Source organism: Taurulus bubalis (assembly GCF_910589615.1).
Source record: "Taurulus bubalis genome assembly, chromosome: 2".
Classification (NCBI taxonomy): domain Eukaryota; kingdom Metazoa; phylum Chordata; class Actinopteri; order Perciformes; family Cottidae; genus Taurulus; species Taurulus bubalis.
The window spans coordinates 11619647-11635491 of record NC_136590.1 but is presented as its reverse complement, the minus strand read 5'-3'; the positions used below and the strand labels follow the sequence as shown (position 1 = coordinate 11635491).

The 15845-nt window shown below is 39.0% G+C and overlaps 1 protein-coding gene across 1 annotated transcript in view; it reads left to right on the top strand.

Annotated features, from left to right (window-relative positions):
- Positions 1 to 15845, top strand: part of nrg3b (neuregulin 3b) — a gene marked incomplete at its 5' end in the record, with an annotated part of 176433 nt that overhangs the window by 82293 nt on the left and 78295 nt on the right. Inside the window, one exon of the mRNA XM_079213981.1 lies at positions 5773 to 5908. Coding sequence (XP_079070107.1) covers positions 5773 to 5908 — 136 coding nt within the window. The remainder of the gene's footprint in view (positions 1 to 5772; positions 5909 to 15845) is intronic.

Genomic DNA, 15845 nt, shown 5'->3' with positions numbered 1-15845 from the left:
TACAGTAAGTGTATGTGTGCCGAGTACGTACTGAATATCAGGGGTGGGAATCTCTCGGCACATCACGATCCGATTCCGGTCCAGAGGGCTACGATGTGATTCATTATCGATTAATTTTGAGGCATCAAAAATGTTTTATACACTGTGACTATAAACATATTTTATTTCCATTATCTTTTATTAATTCAATCTTAGTAACAAATAGACGAAATGTGTCAAGTGGAGGGTTACTTATTTCAAGCAAAGAGAACCAACAAGAAAATAAATAAAATGGTGCTGTAGCAGCATCCTAGTCGTAAAAAACAAAAAATTAGCATGTTCTTATTCACAAATCAACAATATAGACTTCTCTTCAAACAAATCCCAATTTTAGGCAATGAGTAATTAGTGCCAGCTCTCGTTAAAAAATATTGAACATGTGGTTGAAACCACGGGACATGTGGTTGAAATATACATACAGTGATAAAGTGAGCGTTGTGCGATGACTCTGTGGCAAAGGCTGCATGCATAGCGTACCATCATACCCGCTGTCCTTTGTCATTCCATCCTTGAAAAGTTTGATCTGCTGATTCCTATTTTTGCCAATATTTCATTTACTAGAACTGTAATTGACAGCAAGGCTCCAAACTAACTTTTTTAGCCGCTTACGCAGAGTCAGTGTAAACCGACAAAACATATTATGTTATCCTTTTTGTTTGTATTTATCATCGATTGTTTTATTTTATTGTGCAAAACCCACAATTTAAAAATAAACTCTGGCATCAGTTGCTTATACTCTGTTCTAATTATATATCATAAACTACTTGTGTTTGGAAGATAAAATGGTCATAATTCCCTCTTTAACATCTATCTTATATTGCTATGAAAACATCCCCTTCAGTCAACTGTGTTATAATAATAAAAAAACATTACAAATGGTGAAATGGCTATTTATTAAATTTAAAATAATCAAAGGTCATAAAGAAGTGATGTGTAACAATCTTAACTGCCTGACAACATTGTTACAGCCGACCCCATGGATATGGCAAGCTGTGTGTGTGTGTGTGTGTGTGTGTGTGTGTGTGTGTGTGTGTGTGTGTGTGTGTGTGTGTGCGTGTGTACACAGTGTGTACATGAGGCACTAAAAAATATGTCCTGTGGATCTCAAGAACCCGCTTTCACACAGCCACCAAGTGTGGCTCGGATGAGGAAATCAAAGGATAGACAGACAGAGACTCCTTCCACTTTAGTTAGATGCTTGTTTTATGGAATGTGTAGTTAAAACGAGAGTTTGTTTCATACCACTAAATGATCAGAGGTTTTTAGCAGTATGCAAACATTGAAAATGTCTCAATATTTACCACAAAAACCCTTCAGATCCATGCTGCACAATAATGCAGCATAATATCTGACTGCAGTCGCTGGCCCACTTTTAGTGCACTTTGATTGTCTGTTTCTTCATGTGTTCAGTGAGAACAACATGGAGGACCGTGACTTTTTCTTTTGTATTATATAAAAAAATGCTATAGTATGCCAACCATTTGAAATAGAGGTACATTTCAAAGTCAAATTAATCCTATGTTTAGTGTAGACTTTTGAAGATATTTATTGAAAGTAGTTTAATGGTGGTGACTAGGAAGGAGCCCTATCCTCAGTATTCCTCTAAGAAAACTGATCTCTCGAGCGTCATCTGAATCTGTGATCCCCCGCCAGTGGATTCCTTGAAAGTTACCAAGGGAAACGGCAATCTGGATTGCTTTTGTGCAGCGGGGAGGGTGAGAGACGTGAAGCTGATTTCAAAGACTCCAGGATGAATCACGCTCAAACTGCAGCTGCCATTTATTAGCACATTTCCCTCCATGTTTTCACAGCTACCTAAGAGTCTGAGTTTGAGAAGTTTGCTAGAAGCTAGCATTGCGAGGGATTTATTTTTGTAAAAAGGCTTCATTAAAAGTGATGATAAATGAACCTTATGGCAACTTCTATGTTTATCATAATGAGTCATGACACTACATCTTAATAATACCTTCAAGCTAGTGAAACATCATTTATAAGATATTACTTCCATAATGAAGATGAAGATGCATTTTCTAAGAAAAGTGTGATATGCTTTCAGTACTGGTTGGATATCAAAATAAGTGCAAGAATCTGTCTTCTCTTAAAAAAAATGCTTCTCTTGGTTTGTTGGTTTGGATCTCTTGGTTCACACTGATCTATTCCTGGTCAGCCCCTTAATAGTCAAGTCACGACAACACATAACATCGAAACATACTGTATAAACACATTGTCACCATTATGCTCTGACACGCTCAAGAGTACACTAATTGCTTTTTCTCAACTTGCTCTATTTCTGATGGGAATGTTTACAGAACAAAGCATTTCAACAGGATCCTGTTTGACAGGTGCTTGTTCAAAAGTGCCCGAGTTGTGCTTGCTGTGCTGCAGAGTTTTTACCATTTCTTGCCTGTCACGGTGATGAAATGGTAACCCATAAGAAATTGACAGCCTGTATTGCTCAAGGCCAAACATATCTGAGGCTGGCTTGTTCCTTGATGTGGCCAACAGGGCTACAAGAGTGGAGGTAATCCTTTAAGACTTAAGAGGCTTTTTTGTAGATTTCTGAGAGGTTATCAGTACAGTCTTGTTTGTCTGCAGACCTTGCACCTGGTGAAGAAATGGAGAGCCTTTTTTTGTAGATTGACAGGTTAGGGATTTAGCACTTTTGTTGTCTATTTGAATGAAATAGAGAACGTGCTGAGCATGTTTTACAGGTCAAATAATTCCTTGGGTTTTGGGAAATATTGTTTTTATCGCCATCGCAATGTAAATTAGCGCGATAAACACATTGTGAAAGACTGTGAGATTTGCGCTCCGAGATTGTTTAGTCAGTTGAAAGATAGAGATATCAGTAAAAAACTGTATCATTTTTTTTTGTTGATGTCAATGTCTTCAATAAAGACATTATTTCCTTAAATATATTTTATTCAATAAGCAATTTGTTGCATTTTAACATAATATACTAAATGTAGCAAAACTGAGCACACTTTATTATCTGTTTATTTATCACAAGTAATAGTGCTATGGTATATTGTATATCGTTATGAACATGTTCAACAACGTGAGCACCGGTATACCACAGGGAATTTCAAAGATCAGCTATCCCAGAAATCCTTTGCACATTTAAAGACTGCCATGATTTATTTAATGTAAGACCACTCATGTCAGCCTCCCTCTCTCCGAGTGTGAAACTGACACATTGACTGTCTGGAAAAAAAAGGGAGCCAATACAAAAATGGTGCTGCTGTAATGTACCTTGGAGTTTTGTGGGAGCTTTGTTCGTCATGAAAGAGATATATGGACACGTCATGCATCATCATCGATTCCCAACGTGCTGTGTCACAGGTACCACGGTGACCTTGTGTAGTTCGCATCCTACGCCTCTGCTCTGTCAACAACATACGACAAATGAAAATGATTGCTGTACTTTAACCACTTTTTACACAGAAAATACTATACAGTTATAGTGGATCAGCAAGAGCCTTCTTCACTGATTCTTTGAAATAACAAAGGAGACAGGTGAAAAATGTAGTTTTTAAAACGGTTTATCATAGATAAGATTACTCGTGACGCAGGAACTAAAAAGGTTTTTGTTGTCTGCCTGACCTTGGCTTTTCTATGTAAATATAACAATGGTTAGGCTTACAGCACAAAATAAATGTCCTATTTTGTCACAAAAGCTCTTTCTCTTGATGTGCTCGGACCTAAACCCCTGACCTCACGTAGCGGGCGTTGTCTTTGTATGTCATCAGTGCTATTTCTCACACATGGTCACTGCTGCTGTCTGAATAATTTATATAAGGGACTATAAATGACATGATAATTATTACCACAGACATGCGTACCACAGGGGGATGTTGTGTTCTATTTTCTATTATTAAAATTGCATCTCGGAATAGACAACCTTTTGAACATTGCACTCTGGGAATATGTGGAATTAATAATACAAGGTAATCTGTGTCTTTTAAAGCCTAGAAAGCCTAGAAAGTGTCGGCCCGGGTTAAAAACCTACTTTTATATGCATCACACTTTTTACACTGATCCATAAAATTATTCTCAACTAGCAATCAAAAAGCAAAACATTCAACAGATGCAGAACATGAATTTAAAAACATCCCCCACCATAGAAATAGACCCCAATGCATTTGAAGGTATAATAAGAGCCACTACAATAAGTGCTTTAAATGATAGTTTCCAAAGTGTTTACTCTGACATAGAAGAGTCTTGGTTGGTCCCAAGAACACCACATAGCTCTTTTTGTGTTCCCTCTGATCTCTCATCATCTCTTGGGCCTTACATGAAGAGCCCCCCGGATTTATCGATCAATGGCCGTAAACAAAACTGAGATTGAACTGGACACTTGAGCAACACAAACGGATTACCGACTATTTATCCCTCCACACGCAATTGGTTACTAGAGCCTTGGCTGAAAAAGACCATTGGCTGGCAAGACTGCGGTGCACAGAGCAGATTGGGCAGAAAAGATGTGTCAGACTCACATGACAGTAGGAGACCAATAGGGATAGAATGACAATGAGAAGAGTATGGCGTGTGAGTGTGTGTGCATTTAAACGGTGTGTCTGTGTGGGCAATATAAATGGATGAAAGCAGCATCCGATGTGTAATCCAATTGTATTGGCAAGGTATTGAGCGTAATACCAGTCAATCCAATTGTCAATGCTTGGTTACATGATGGAGTGCAAAAGCTTCTGAGTGATCATTGCCATGTTATTGTACACATGTGTGCGTGTGTGTGTGTGTGTGTGTGTGTGTGTGTGTGTGTGTGTGTGTGTGTGTGTGCGCGTGTGTGTCAAGTGTCAACAACACATGTGAGCACTTGAATGCATTTCAGGATACAGATGGTGGTTCACAATATTTATCCATCGCTGTCAGCTGTGCATATTTCACAGGGTGGAGAACCCTGCATTGCAGTGCTTGTACATGGCAGTCATGCTCTTTATGTGAGAGCGACTCAGGGTTAGACTAGAGGAGGAGAATTAAAGCTACATCGCCAAGCCCATCGCTCTCTCTCTCTCTCTCTCTCTCTCTCTCTCTCTCTCTCTCTCTCTCTCTCTCTCTCTCTCTCTCTCTCTTCTGCCTTTGTGTAGTGTTGTATATTGTCATCTCACTTCCCTACAGCTGTAATGTATTTATGTGTTTTCCAACTGTGTTTACTAAAGCTGCAGAACAGGAAATTCACTGAGGAATTATTGTTAAACTGCTTCATTTGAAACAAACATCAAAACAGACACCAGGAGTGCAGTACATATATTTAATAAAAGTAGCAAATACACATAAAGCAGTACAATACTGACAACACTAATAATACTAAAGCTTGTTATTCCAGTCAATAATGTGTGTTACACCCTTCCTTTCTTTGTTGCATCAGGGTAAAGTCGGAAACCCTCAAAACAAAAAAAATGCTAATTCTGTAGTCAGTAATGAAGAAAGTAATTTCCTTGGACTATCTTTCCTTTAGCCCAATGAGAAATAAATCAACATTAAATAAAGTACTTTCTTGCAGTCTGAGAAGAGTGGTCATTCCAGTACAAACATTTAGAACCATAACGGCATGCCATGCGCAGAGGCACATCAAAGACATTATAGAAATGAGAAACATTCCTGTGCAAATCAGCAATGACTTAAGTTGAAAGAATGAGAGAAATTACCTGTTTGTTTTTTTACTTTCTATCCGATATTAACTAAACCTGTCCTCTCTGTCTTTTCTCTCTATAGCTGTGGCCCCCACACTTCCCAGTCTACGTTCAGAGGTGTTCAAGCCATGTGTGGAAGACAAAGACCTGGCCTTTTGTCTAAACGAGGGAGAGTGCTCCATCATTGAAACTGTGGCTGGGGTTCACAGACACTGCAGGTGAGTGACAGTGAGTGTGTGTGTGTGTGTGTGTGTGTGTGTGTGTGTGTGTGTGTGCGTGTGTGTGTGTGTGTGTGTGTGTGTGTGTGTGTGTGTGTGTGTGTGTGTGTGTGTGTGTGTGCGTGTGTGAGGCATTTGGTTTTTCTCTCATCATTGACGTTTCCTCTCTTTGCCCCTCCTTTTCTGTCCCCTAACTTTTGGGGTCATTTACATTCAAGCTGCTTTTTTTCATTTAAAGCTCTGTACCAAGTAGTACTAAAACTTCTCCAGTCAAACAATACCTGCATTGGTTCCTTTTTGTACCTAGATCAAGAAAAAAAATATTACTTGAATGGTTTTGCTTGCAGCCAGTCACTGCAAGCATCCTCTGTTTTAATATGACATGTGACTGACCCACTACAGCAGCAGCTACAATCATACAGTTTATAGAGTGGTGAGGTTGAGCGCATGTAGTTGATGGAGAAGGCAGTTCAGCTTGCCATGATGCCACCAAAACAATTTGAAAGTTTGACTATACTACACGCCTGTTTTGTCTGATAAAAATATATCAAAATTGTTGTAACGACACCCACCCCTACGGTAGATACAGCTGATTCTCCCAATCCACACAATCCAACTACATACATTGGAAACTCTTTCCATGCAGATCCAAGTCGGAAGCCCACAGGGAGCAAGTTTGATGTTGAGTTTAATTTAGTGCGACAACATTTTTAATAGTGATATAACAGTCTTGTTTCTCTGGAATAAATGCATTTTAATAATAGGTGCAAATATGGGACTCTCGCAAGGTCTTTCTTTGATCTTACTTAAAAGGGACAGCATTTTTTTATTTTTTTGCAATTTTATTTCCTGTTCTTTTAATTTCACTCAGGCAGTCACGCACAGCTGGAAAAATAAATAAATACAGAAGAGGTAACTTCTCTCAATAAACCCTTAACAGCAGGGAGGCTGGAAGTTAGTTAGAGGTGGGGGTGCAGATAAAGTCATGTCTTTAAAATGACATCATACTAAGTTATGCTTGACATTCATTTCTTATTGCATTAATTTGAATGGCCAGGATATTAAAATAGTTTTAATTGCCATGGCAGTGAAACAAAAGGCCTATACAGAAAAAAACAGGTGGTGCTGCATCACCCATGCTGATGCTGAGCTGACTTTGACACAACTCATCATGAGGCAGGCATAACTAAAATGTTGTAAATTACCTGTATTGCATATCCAATCCTTTCTAATACGTTTGACAACCTATTTACCTGCATTATCAAGCAGATATCATTTATCTGACAGCTAGTTGTGTTTCTTCATATTTGTCACGAGAGTAAAGAAACTTTGTTTACATAGCAATCACAGCAGAAAATGCAAAGTGGTTGATAGATAAAATAAAAGAGAAGGTATGTACACAACCAAATGTAAATATAACATAATACTTATCAATCTTCTTTGAGCAGAATATTCAGTAATATTAACTCTGTGGTTTGTGTTTACTGCAAGAACCACACACATGAACCAGTATGCGAGAAAAGCATGTTTATTATTCATGTGCATGTCATTGTATGTGCATTGTAGGGTGCCCGTTCTTGCTGTCACCTTCAGCTTCACTCTTCTTTGTATGTTCCTGCATGTCTGCTTCCCCTCACAGCCTGATGCACCACCCACTTTAACTCTGCAGTCACTCGGTTACATCACTTTAAAAATACATCACTTTAAATATACATGATAAGATATTTTCTTTGAGGGAAGGGTTGTGCTGAATGGTGCTGATTTTAAAAAACATGTGCGTGCTCATCAGTGCGCCTACCTGGATTTAAAGGGGCTTAAATATTCATTCATGTAAATGTTGAGCAAAAGAAAAGTTGACATTTTTTTCATTAAAACTCGAAAGTCATCATTTAAATGGTGATTAAACAAGCGTAAGCTAAATTAAATGAAATGTAATGTGATTCTGACATGATTCATGCAATTAACCAGATAACTTAAATGTATTTAGTGAACATTTGTCTTTAAAAATATGTTTGTTTGACAAATAGAGAAGCATACGGTTTTGGTTGTAACTAGGTATATAAAGTGGGACATTAAATTATGTTGCATGGCAGAAAACAATACTGGTTAGGACATGCTGATAATATCGTGATATATAAGTTCTCTGAATGGTAATAGCTGAGACTCAGGAAGGAGACTCAATGTGCGTCTCATGTCATGTTACGGTGACGTAACAACTAAGTGACCACAGCGTCAAGAATCCCGGAAGACTCGCACTGTAGCAACTGCCCTCTGGGCAATAATTAGCGACAGTCGAATGATTGCATACACTGTAGGGCGCAGGAAAGACTGGAGGGCCGAACCAAGAGGCCCCGTCTGCCACCTTTTCTTGAGCTGAATTAAGTTAAGTGACTGAATGAGTTTGTGAGTTCTTTCATTGAAAGGTTCGGTTTATTTTATTTGACCGAGAGAAGTACAGGCAGTAAGCTAGAAATACTGCATGTTATCAAGATTTATTTTTGAAATAATGATATATACTTAAAACCATAGACTCTATAATATGTCTCTGGGACTTCACCCCATACGTTTCTGAAGCTGTGATGCTCAAAGTGGGTGGCCACGACTGGAGCCATCTTGGCAGGAACAATACAGAATAAATCAAGCTCTCGGGGAGAGCTCTGGGTTTTCATGCTAATACATACTGGCCAAAAGCCCAAAGATACTTTTTCCCAAAGACTTATACTGGGAAGGCGACGCCCGTAACTCAGATTATTTTTAAGGTAAATCAACTTCCCAGTACGAACACGTTTGTCCTAATTTAAATCATTGGGTCCTAAAAGTTGTAAAAATGCACCGAAAGCCAAATCCAGAGTCATTTCCCGACCTCTGTTTATGTGAATGAGGCAGGCGAAAGAAAATGCCAGTGTGTAAGCTCTGTGGGCTCCATAATGGGGAAGATCAGAGTATTTCCATCTGAATTCTGCCTCCGACTTGTATCCAGTTCTCTTAATACATCCATGCTAAAAATGAGCAAAAGGAATAGGCTTTAATATAATTTAAATTAATGAGTTGTATACCATTCACATCCAGTACAGTCACCAACAGGGAAATAAGCTGTAGAGATCAAAACCCTTTTTGATTACCAGGATGTCAACATGATCATGTGTGCTGTAAAGTTGGGCCCTTTAACATGGAGATCTGTGGGGATGGACTCACCTTTAGAGCCAGCCTCAAGTGCTATATTGAAGAACAAGTCTTTGGCACTTTCACGATACCTTCATATCTGAGCTCCAGAGGTTGTCGCTTAGAACTCACTGCCATGCTGATGTTGTTTGATATCATCTTTAATAGGTGGATATTCAGATGTTCTTGTTATCTTCAGGAAGCGCTCTTACAGGACAGTGATCCCCACATATTTCTGCAATTTGAAGATAACGTGCAACAAGTAAATTGAAAGCAAATGTTAACTCACAGACTACATTAAAATGTATCAGATGATGATCACATTCTGTTTATCTGCAGATTTTAAGTCCATGATTCACTCATCTTTTCCTCCTTTCCACCATCAGCTCCTGATGAAAATATCGTTCTTTTTTTGAATGTTTGACTCTCCTCGCCAGCCTTTTGTTTACTTCAGATCTTCGCCCTTTCATGCAGAGTAGGTAGCATACAGTCAGCTTTTGAGAGGTTGTTTGCTGAAAATGGCAGTCCACGGTTTTATATTTTTAAGAGATTCAACCTTAAGGACAGATATCAGACCAAAACAATGAGCTGAAGACTGCAAATAGCAGTAGGCTGGCTGCTGTGCCATTAATGTATTCATACTATATGACTGTTCTTCTTCCTGTCAGAGATAAAGTGCTTGGTGATAAAGCCAGACATTGTCCATACACATATCTGGATACAACTAACAAGGAATAAGTTACATCACCAAATATATGATCACACCGATGTTTTTGGTGGGAATACTGCTGTTTATCAATCATCTTTCCAAGCACTGCCGGAACAGCGTCCTCATGACAATTCCTGCGGACTTCCTCCGTCTGTTCTTAAGTACAGAGAAGTAAAAAGTATAACGATCGCAGCTTCCTCTGACATCATCTTCTCCTCCAGGCCACAGTGCAAAGAGCATACAAGATGGTTGGATGTTGTCCAATGTTAGACAAGTAAAGGTCGATCTTTAAAGACTTGGATCATTGGATGAGAACACAGTTTTGAACTTTCGAATCAATTTATTTTGTTTATGAAACATTTCCTTAGCTCTCCTGCTTATTTCTCCCCTTCCCCCTCCTGCCGGATATTCATGTTTGCCAATGCTAATAAGGCTCCTAAAATAAACATGCAGACCTACTTCCACATCAGAGCTGTGGCTTCTTATACACTTAATATACAAATGTACAATAACTCAAAGACCTTGTGGTAAGTTAAGCACATTGATTTCTAAATCAAGGATTTTTAAACCAAGCCATTACTTTAGAGCCCTGTTTCGTTAGGAGGAAATGGCAGTGAAATCCGTTAAAGATCAAACCAATTCATACAGTGTTTTATATGAAGATCCATAACATTTATAACATATGATTCAAACAGTCTTTAGATTTCAAAATTAATATAAAGTAGTTAACTCACAGTATTTCTTGTAAATGCTCAGATTTGTGAACGCAATGTCATACAGTTAAAACATTTATAATATTCAGCTCTATAGCTCATTGCCTCCATTGTCCCCAAATTCTCCATAAGTAATCCAGCATGAGTCAAGTCCCTGAAAAGCAATGCTATAGCAATGCAGTGTCTGCTTACTTCATAGAAATACAATATTTGGAATATTAAGAATCAGTTGCCACCCAGTGCAAACCATGAAGATATGTAAAAATCAATATTAGTCCTGTGTAGATGCAGATCGATATCAAATCTACGCTCATGAGGAGGAGAAACATAATTTTGAGGTGCACTTCTGATCGCAAAAGAGAGACTAAGATGATGACACGCCTTCGTTTGATCCAAGATGTCAGACCCACTGAGCGCACCAAAGTAGAATGCGCATATTATATTGAATATGAAAAGGTTCAAAGGTGGAGGAATACATTATCAGGAGGTGTAGTAGAGCTGGCCATCATACCCAATCACGTCACCTGTTTTCGCATTCTCAGACACTCAGACAGTCAGATGGCGAGTCTGGAATAAAGCATGCCACTAAAGCTTCTCCCTGAGGGCAAAATATGTGACAGAGGTAGAAAATCACCACCAAATGAATTTGACATTGGAGGAGTTAACACATGTTTCTGTGATCCTACTTACCTCGTGGAAGAATTCAGCATGTGAAGAGACAAATAGAACCTGCGGCAGGCAGACTGTTGGGACACTTTGGCTGTGCCGGTGCCGCATGGACCTGCCAATGCCAGACAGCGCCACAGAGGATACCGCTAGCTCCACAACTGTCACTCCATGCGTAATGTTGCATACCGATGGTTCCGGGTTGAATAACAAAGACGACACACAGACACAAGTGTATTTAGTTTTCAGAATGATTTAAGATATTTTCCTTTAGATGAGGGATTCAAGTTAAAATTGCTCATATCATGAATCATCTGCCGGAAAGTTTGAAAAGGCTTTGTTTTATGAATGTATTTTTGTAAAGGAAAATAGAGTTTGACTGTGTCCTGCACTATGCACTTTTGATATGGTCTGCATAGATGGTGGTACAAGGGCAAATTATGGTAGTTATTAACATTCGAATCTCAGTGCTGCGTAATTGCTACTGACACAAACTGCATTGTACATTTTATTCCACTTAAGCACAGCCAAATGTATAGCAAATCAGTGCATTGTGTGTGGTGTGTTTCATTTTAGATCAGTATGTTTATAAAAATAGCAAGTTCCATGTTGAGTTGTTAGGAGGTTAATTGGTGGTGCAAAGAGCAATGCATTGGTGTGAGGTCTGCGAATTACAGGAGGGCATGTGTGGAATTCAGTGAGGCAAAGCTTGCCAGAACCACTTACAGTCCTCCCAGAGCCCAAGACAAAATAGGACCTTGTGGCCTCTCTTAATATCTTATGAGAATAACTGTGTTGTAATTGATCATTCTGCATGGATGCCCTTCATTCAGCTCAACCCTTATTGGTGATATGGCTCAGCCTGAGTAACACTTTTTCTGCATTTTTCAATACAATTATTATAGCAGGTTGAAGGTCAAGAATATTGGATCTGTTGAGTGATGCGGGCTTTGCATTTGATGTGGGGGCTGGGTAGTATCGGTCTGACATGTGCTCAGCAACTCAAAAGCATGCAGTTGCACGGGTGGAAGGTATTGTAGAATATATTTACTTTGAATGTGCGCTGCAGCTTTGGCTGCCACCTGCCGCATTGTGTTGCATTTTTCTGTGACACACAGCAAAGGTTTTAACTTCCAGGCATTGAGAAGCTGTGCGTGCTTTACTGAGGGAAAGCAACACAGCAGAGATGTAAATGACTTGTTGTTGGATGAGAATTTGCACACATAAACTGCATGTTCTTTTAAAGTCACACCTACTTATTTACAGAAAGTAAAGATATTGTTTTCTGATTTAAATGGAAAAGATTTGTCTTGAGGAGCAAACATTTCTTTTTCCACAGAAAATACTTGGTTCCTTTCAACAGAATGTTTCCTAACTTTGACTTCGTATCAACAACAGAGGCCCGCTTGTGTTATACAGATGATGCAAAACTGCTGCAAGTTGGCTTTATAGTTAAAACATCTTGATGACAGCTTGCCAAAGAGAAAAATATAGAGGAAACATATAAATTGGACCTAACATTGTGTGTATCTGTACTTATTTCTCATACCAGAAACCAGGTATTTTTCATTTTGAAATTTAAATCCATAACAATATTAATGATATATATATATATATATATATATATATATATATATATATATATATATATATATATATATATATATATATATTTCAGACAAAATTGAGAAGAGGTTTACATAAAAATCATTATTTTAAAGTTATTTTCAAAAACACAGTTTATCATCTCAGATTCTGCTGGTAGGACCTGTCGTGGCCTGTACTGGAATAGGTAACATCTAAAAAGGAGGTCTAAAATGCAGCCTTTATAGAAAAGTTTAAATGTGGATGTAATGATCCTGTGTTAAAGGGCGTTTACTTTTGATAAAATAGAAAAATGTTATTTGGATGATTTTGGTTTTATAGGTGTATTTAAATTTAAAAGCAAATGGAATTGACCTGACTTTTCTCTCAGTTCAGATCCTCACCTATTAATGACAATAGAGTTGGACATGTAACCATAAATAGAGATGTTTCCATGCATTTATTAATGATGATTATACAGTAGCGTTTAACCATTGTCTTCAGATAATCGTGCATTTTTAATGGTTTAGCTTGATTCTCTTTAGAAGGGAGGATGAAACACTGTCCTCTCTCTCTGAGTGTGTGCATCTTTGTGTGTGCATTTAAAGGTAGCTCGTAGCTCGTGTCGACTATTACCATGGCAACGTCTTCCCTCATTAGTGTGAGGCCAGCAGCAGAAAGAAAAAAGCTGTTGACTCAGTTATAGAGCTCTCGCTATGGCAGTTACATTTAGTTGCTCGATCACCACTTTATATATGTTGTGCATTGATTCTGATTGATCAGACATTACAATAATTACCACCTAATGGTATGAACGAAATGCTGTTGTGAATAATTAATGACACAGTTCACACATTGGATTGCTTCAAACAGAGCTATGCTGACATATCATATTCAAATGAACATTGATTTGTTTCACGTCTGTAAAACCCTAACCCTTCAAAACCCATCTGTGCAGATTGATAACCAGCAAAACCAGTATTTCATGAGCAAAGTGCTTACACTGTGTGTGTGTGTGTGTGTGTGCATGTGTGTGTGTGTGTGTGTGTGTGTGTGTGTGTGTGTGTGTGTGTGTGTGTGTGTGTGTGTGTGTGCATGTGTGTGTGTGTGTGCATGTGTGTGTGTGTGTGTGTGTGTGTGTGTGTGTGTGTGTGTGTGTGCGTGTGTGGGCCTGTGTGCGTCAAACCGTATGCCTGAGGGAACGTGTTATTCTTCTCTGATGAGGGAGCGCATGAAATTTCAAAAAAGAAATAAAAAAAGGACAATGCAATTCTCCGGTCCCATGAGGAAAAGAGCGATTGTTTGCTGTTGGGTTACGCTTCGAGATGCAGACTGAGAGCGCCTGAGTGTTAGCCTGTTTATGTTTTTTCCCAAGGACCCTGGAGACGTTGACAGCAGTATTAACAGAATCTGATATGACAAAATGAATCATATAAATGAAGACCACAGCCTCTTAACTTCCCCTTCCTGTTTTTCTGCCTCTCATCTTCCGTTTTCTATGGGGAGCATGTTCAGCGATTAAATTGTCACTGCACCGTCAGACCTTGACAGGCTGCACTAATCCACGATGCCGTCGCTGCTCTGCTGATCCATCCTGCTAGGGAGGACGTTCTCCAGGCTTAAAGCCAATGGGCCATGTCCCCACTACCCCACCCTGCTCCTGTATTAAAGCAACACAATTATAAACGTGGGGGCAGACTTACCTGTTGGCAACATCCCATGACAGACCCACCATCTTGTCTTGGAAAAATAAATGATTAAAGTACATCTTCTCCTTATTTGACCAGCAACACAACCGTGTTTAGCTTTCATTATATATGAGCTACTAATAACATGCATACTACTGTAACCTCTCAGCTTTTTCAGTGTAATGTTTTACGTTCTGCCAGCTCGTCACAAACACTGCAGATGAAAGAATCCTGTGTCCATAAGAAGCTAATTAAGGCTACCTTGTTTTTCAAGCTACAAAACATAAGAAGCATGCTACAGTCGTGTTGTCAAGAAAACCCACCATGCCTGCAGATAATTAAAACTGTGCAAGGTTCGGTCTATAATTTACTATTTAACATACCAGCATGTTTTTAAAGGTGCAAGATCCAGGACTGGAAGCAGTTTGATTTCCTTTCAACGGATCTCAACATCAAGAAGGCGAGCCGACAACTCAAAAGCAAACGGTGCTAACAGCACTAACCGCAAACTACAGCGAAGGCATGACAGAGCTTACAATGTTTACCTGAAGGGGAATCGGGGGGCGGGTGCTACGCTTCCGCGACGATGCTGTCAGTCGCGACGGCGTTATCAGCTGCAACCGCTGAATGAGAGCCCTGCAAAGCAGCAGCCGTGAGCTAACAGTGAGGCACGCTCACATGCACTATGTTAACAGAGCAAAAAGAAGCTTGATTAACAACACACACAGAGGGAGAGCGACTTTGTTCGGTGCTTAGCGAGACATTACTCCTTACATAGTAAATAGGTGTTTGCTGCAAAATGAATAATCAGAATGTTAACAGCTAATTTAAGTATATTCAATTGTATTAAACATCTAATACACATTCACCACAAAATCATTATATACAGTTTTTTATAATTTGTTTGGCATTTTTTTGTTTTTCTTTGTTGCAGTACCGGGAGTGGCCACTGGGACAAATTGCCAGCAAAGCTGGGTGGTGCCACCGTATTTAGCGCTCACTACATAGTGGAGCTGACCCTCAAATGTCAGTCACACACTGCCATACGATTTGCTCATACAGACACCTAAAGATAGAGGCAGTTTCCACAAATGTCGGTTTTGAAAAATAAGCTCAATGGCTGCAAAATCATATATTTCCTCACACAAAAAGTGAGGGGAACCCAATTTCAGTTTAACTCAAAGATTTTACAAAAAAAGCATAAATACTCATGCATTTGACACTGCCATGTTGCGTCTAAGGATGAAATCAAACACAAAAATGTGAAAACATATTTCTTTCAATTCATATTACCAGACTGATAAACGCATGGAACCCTTACACCCACTATAGCGTGTCGAACGTATTATCACTGTATGTTTCCACATTTACAAATACACATTTCTGAAGAGAACTGTGCACAATCACAGTTGCAG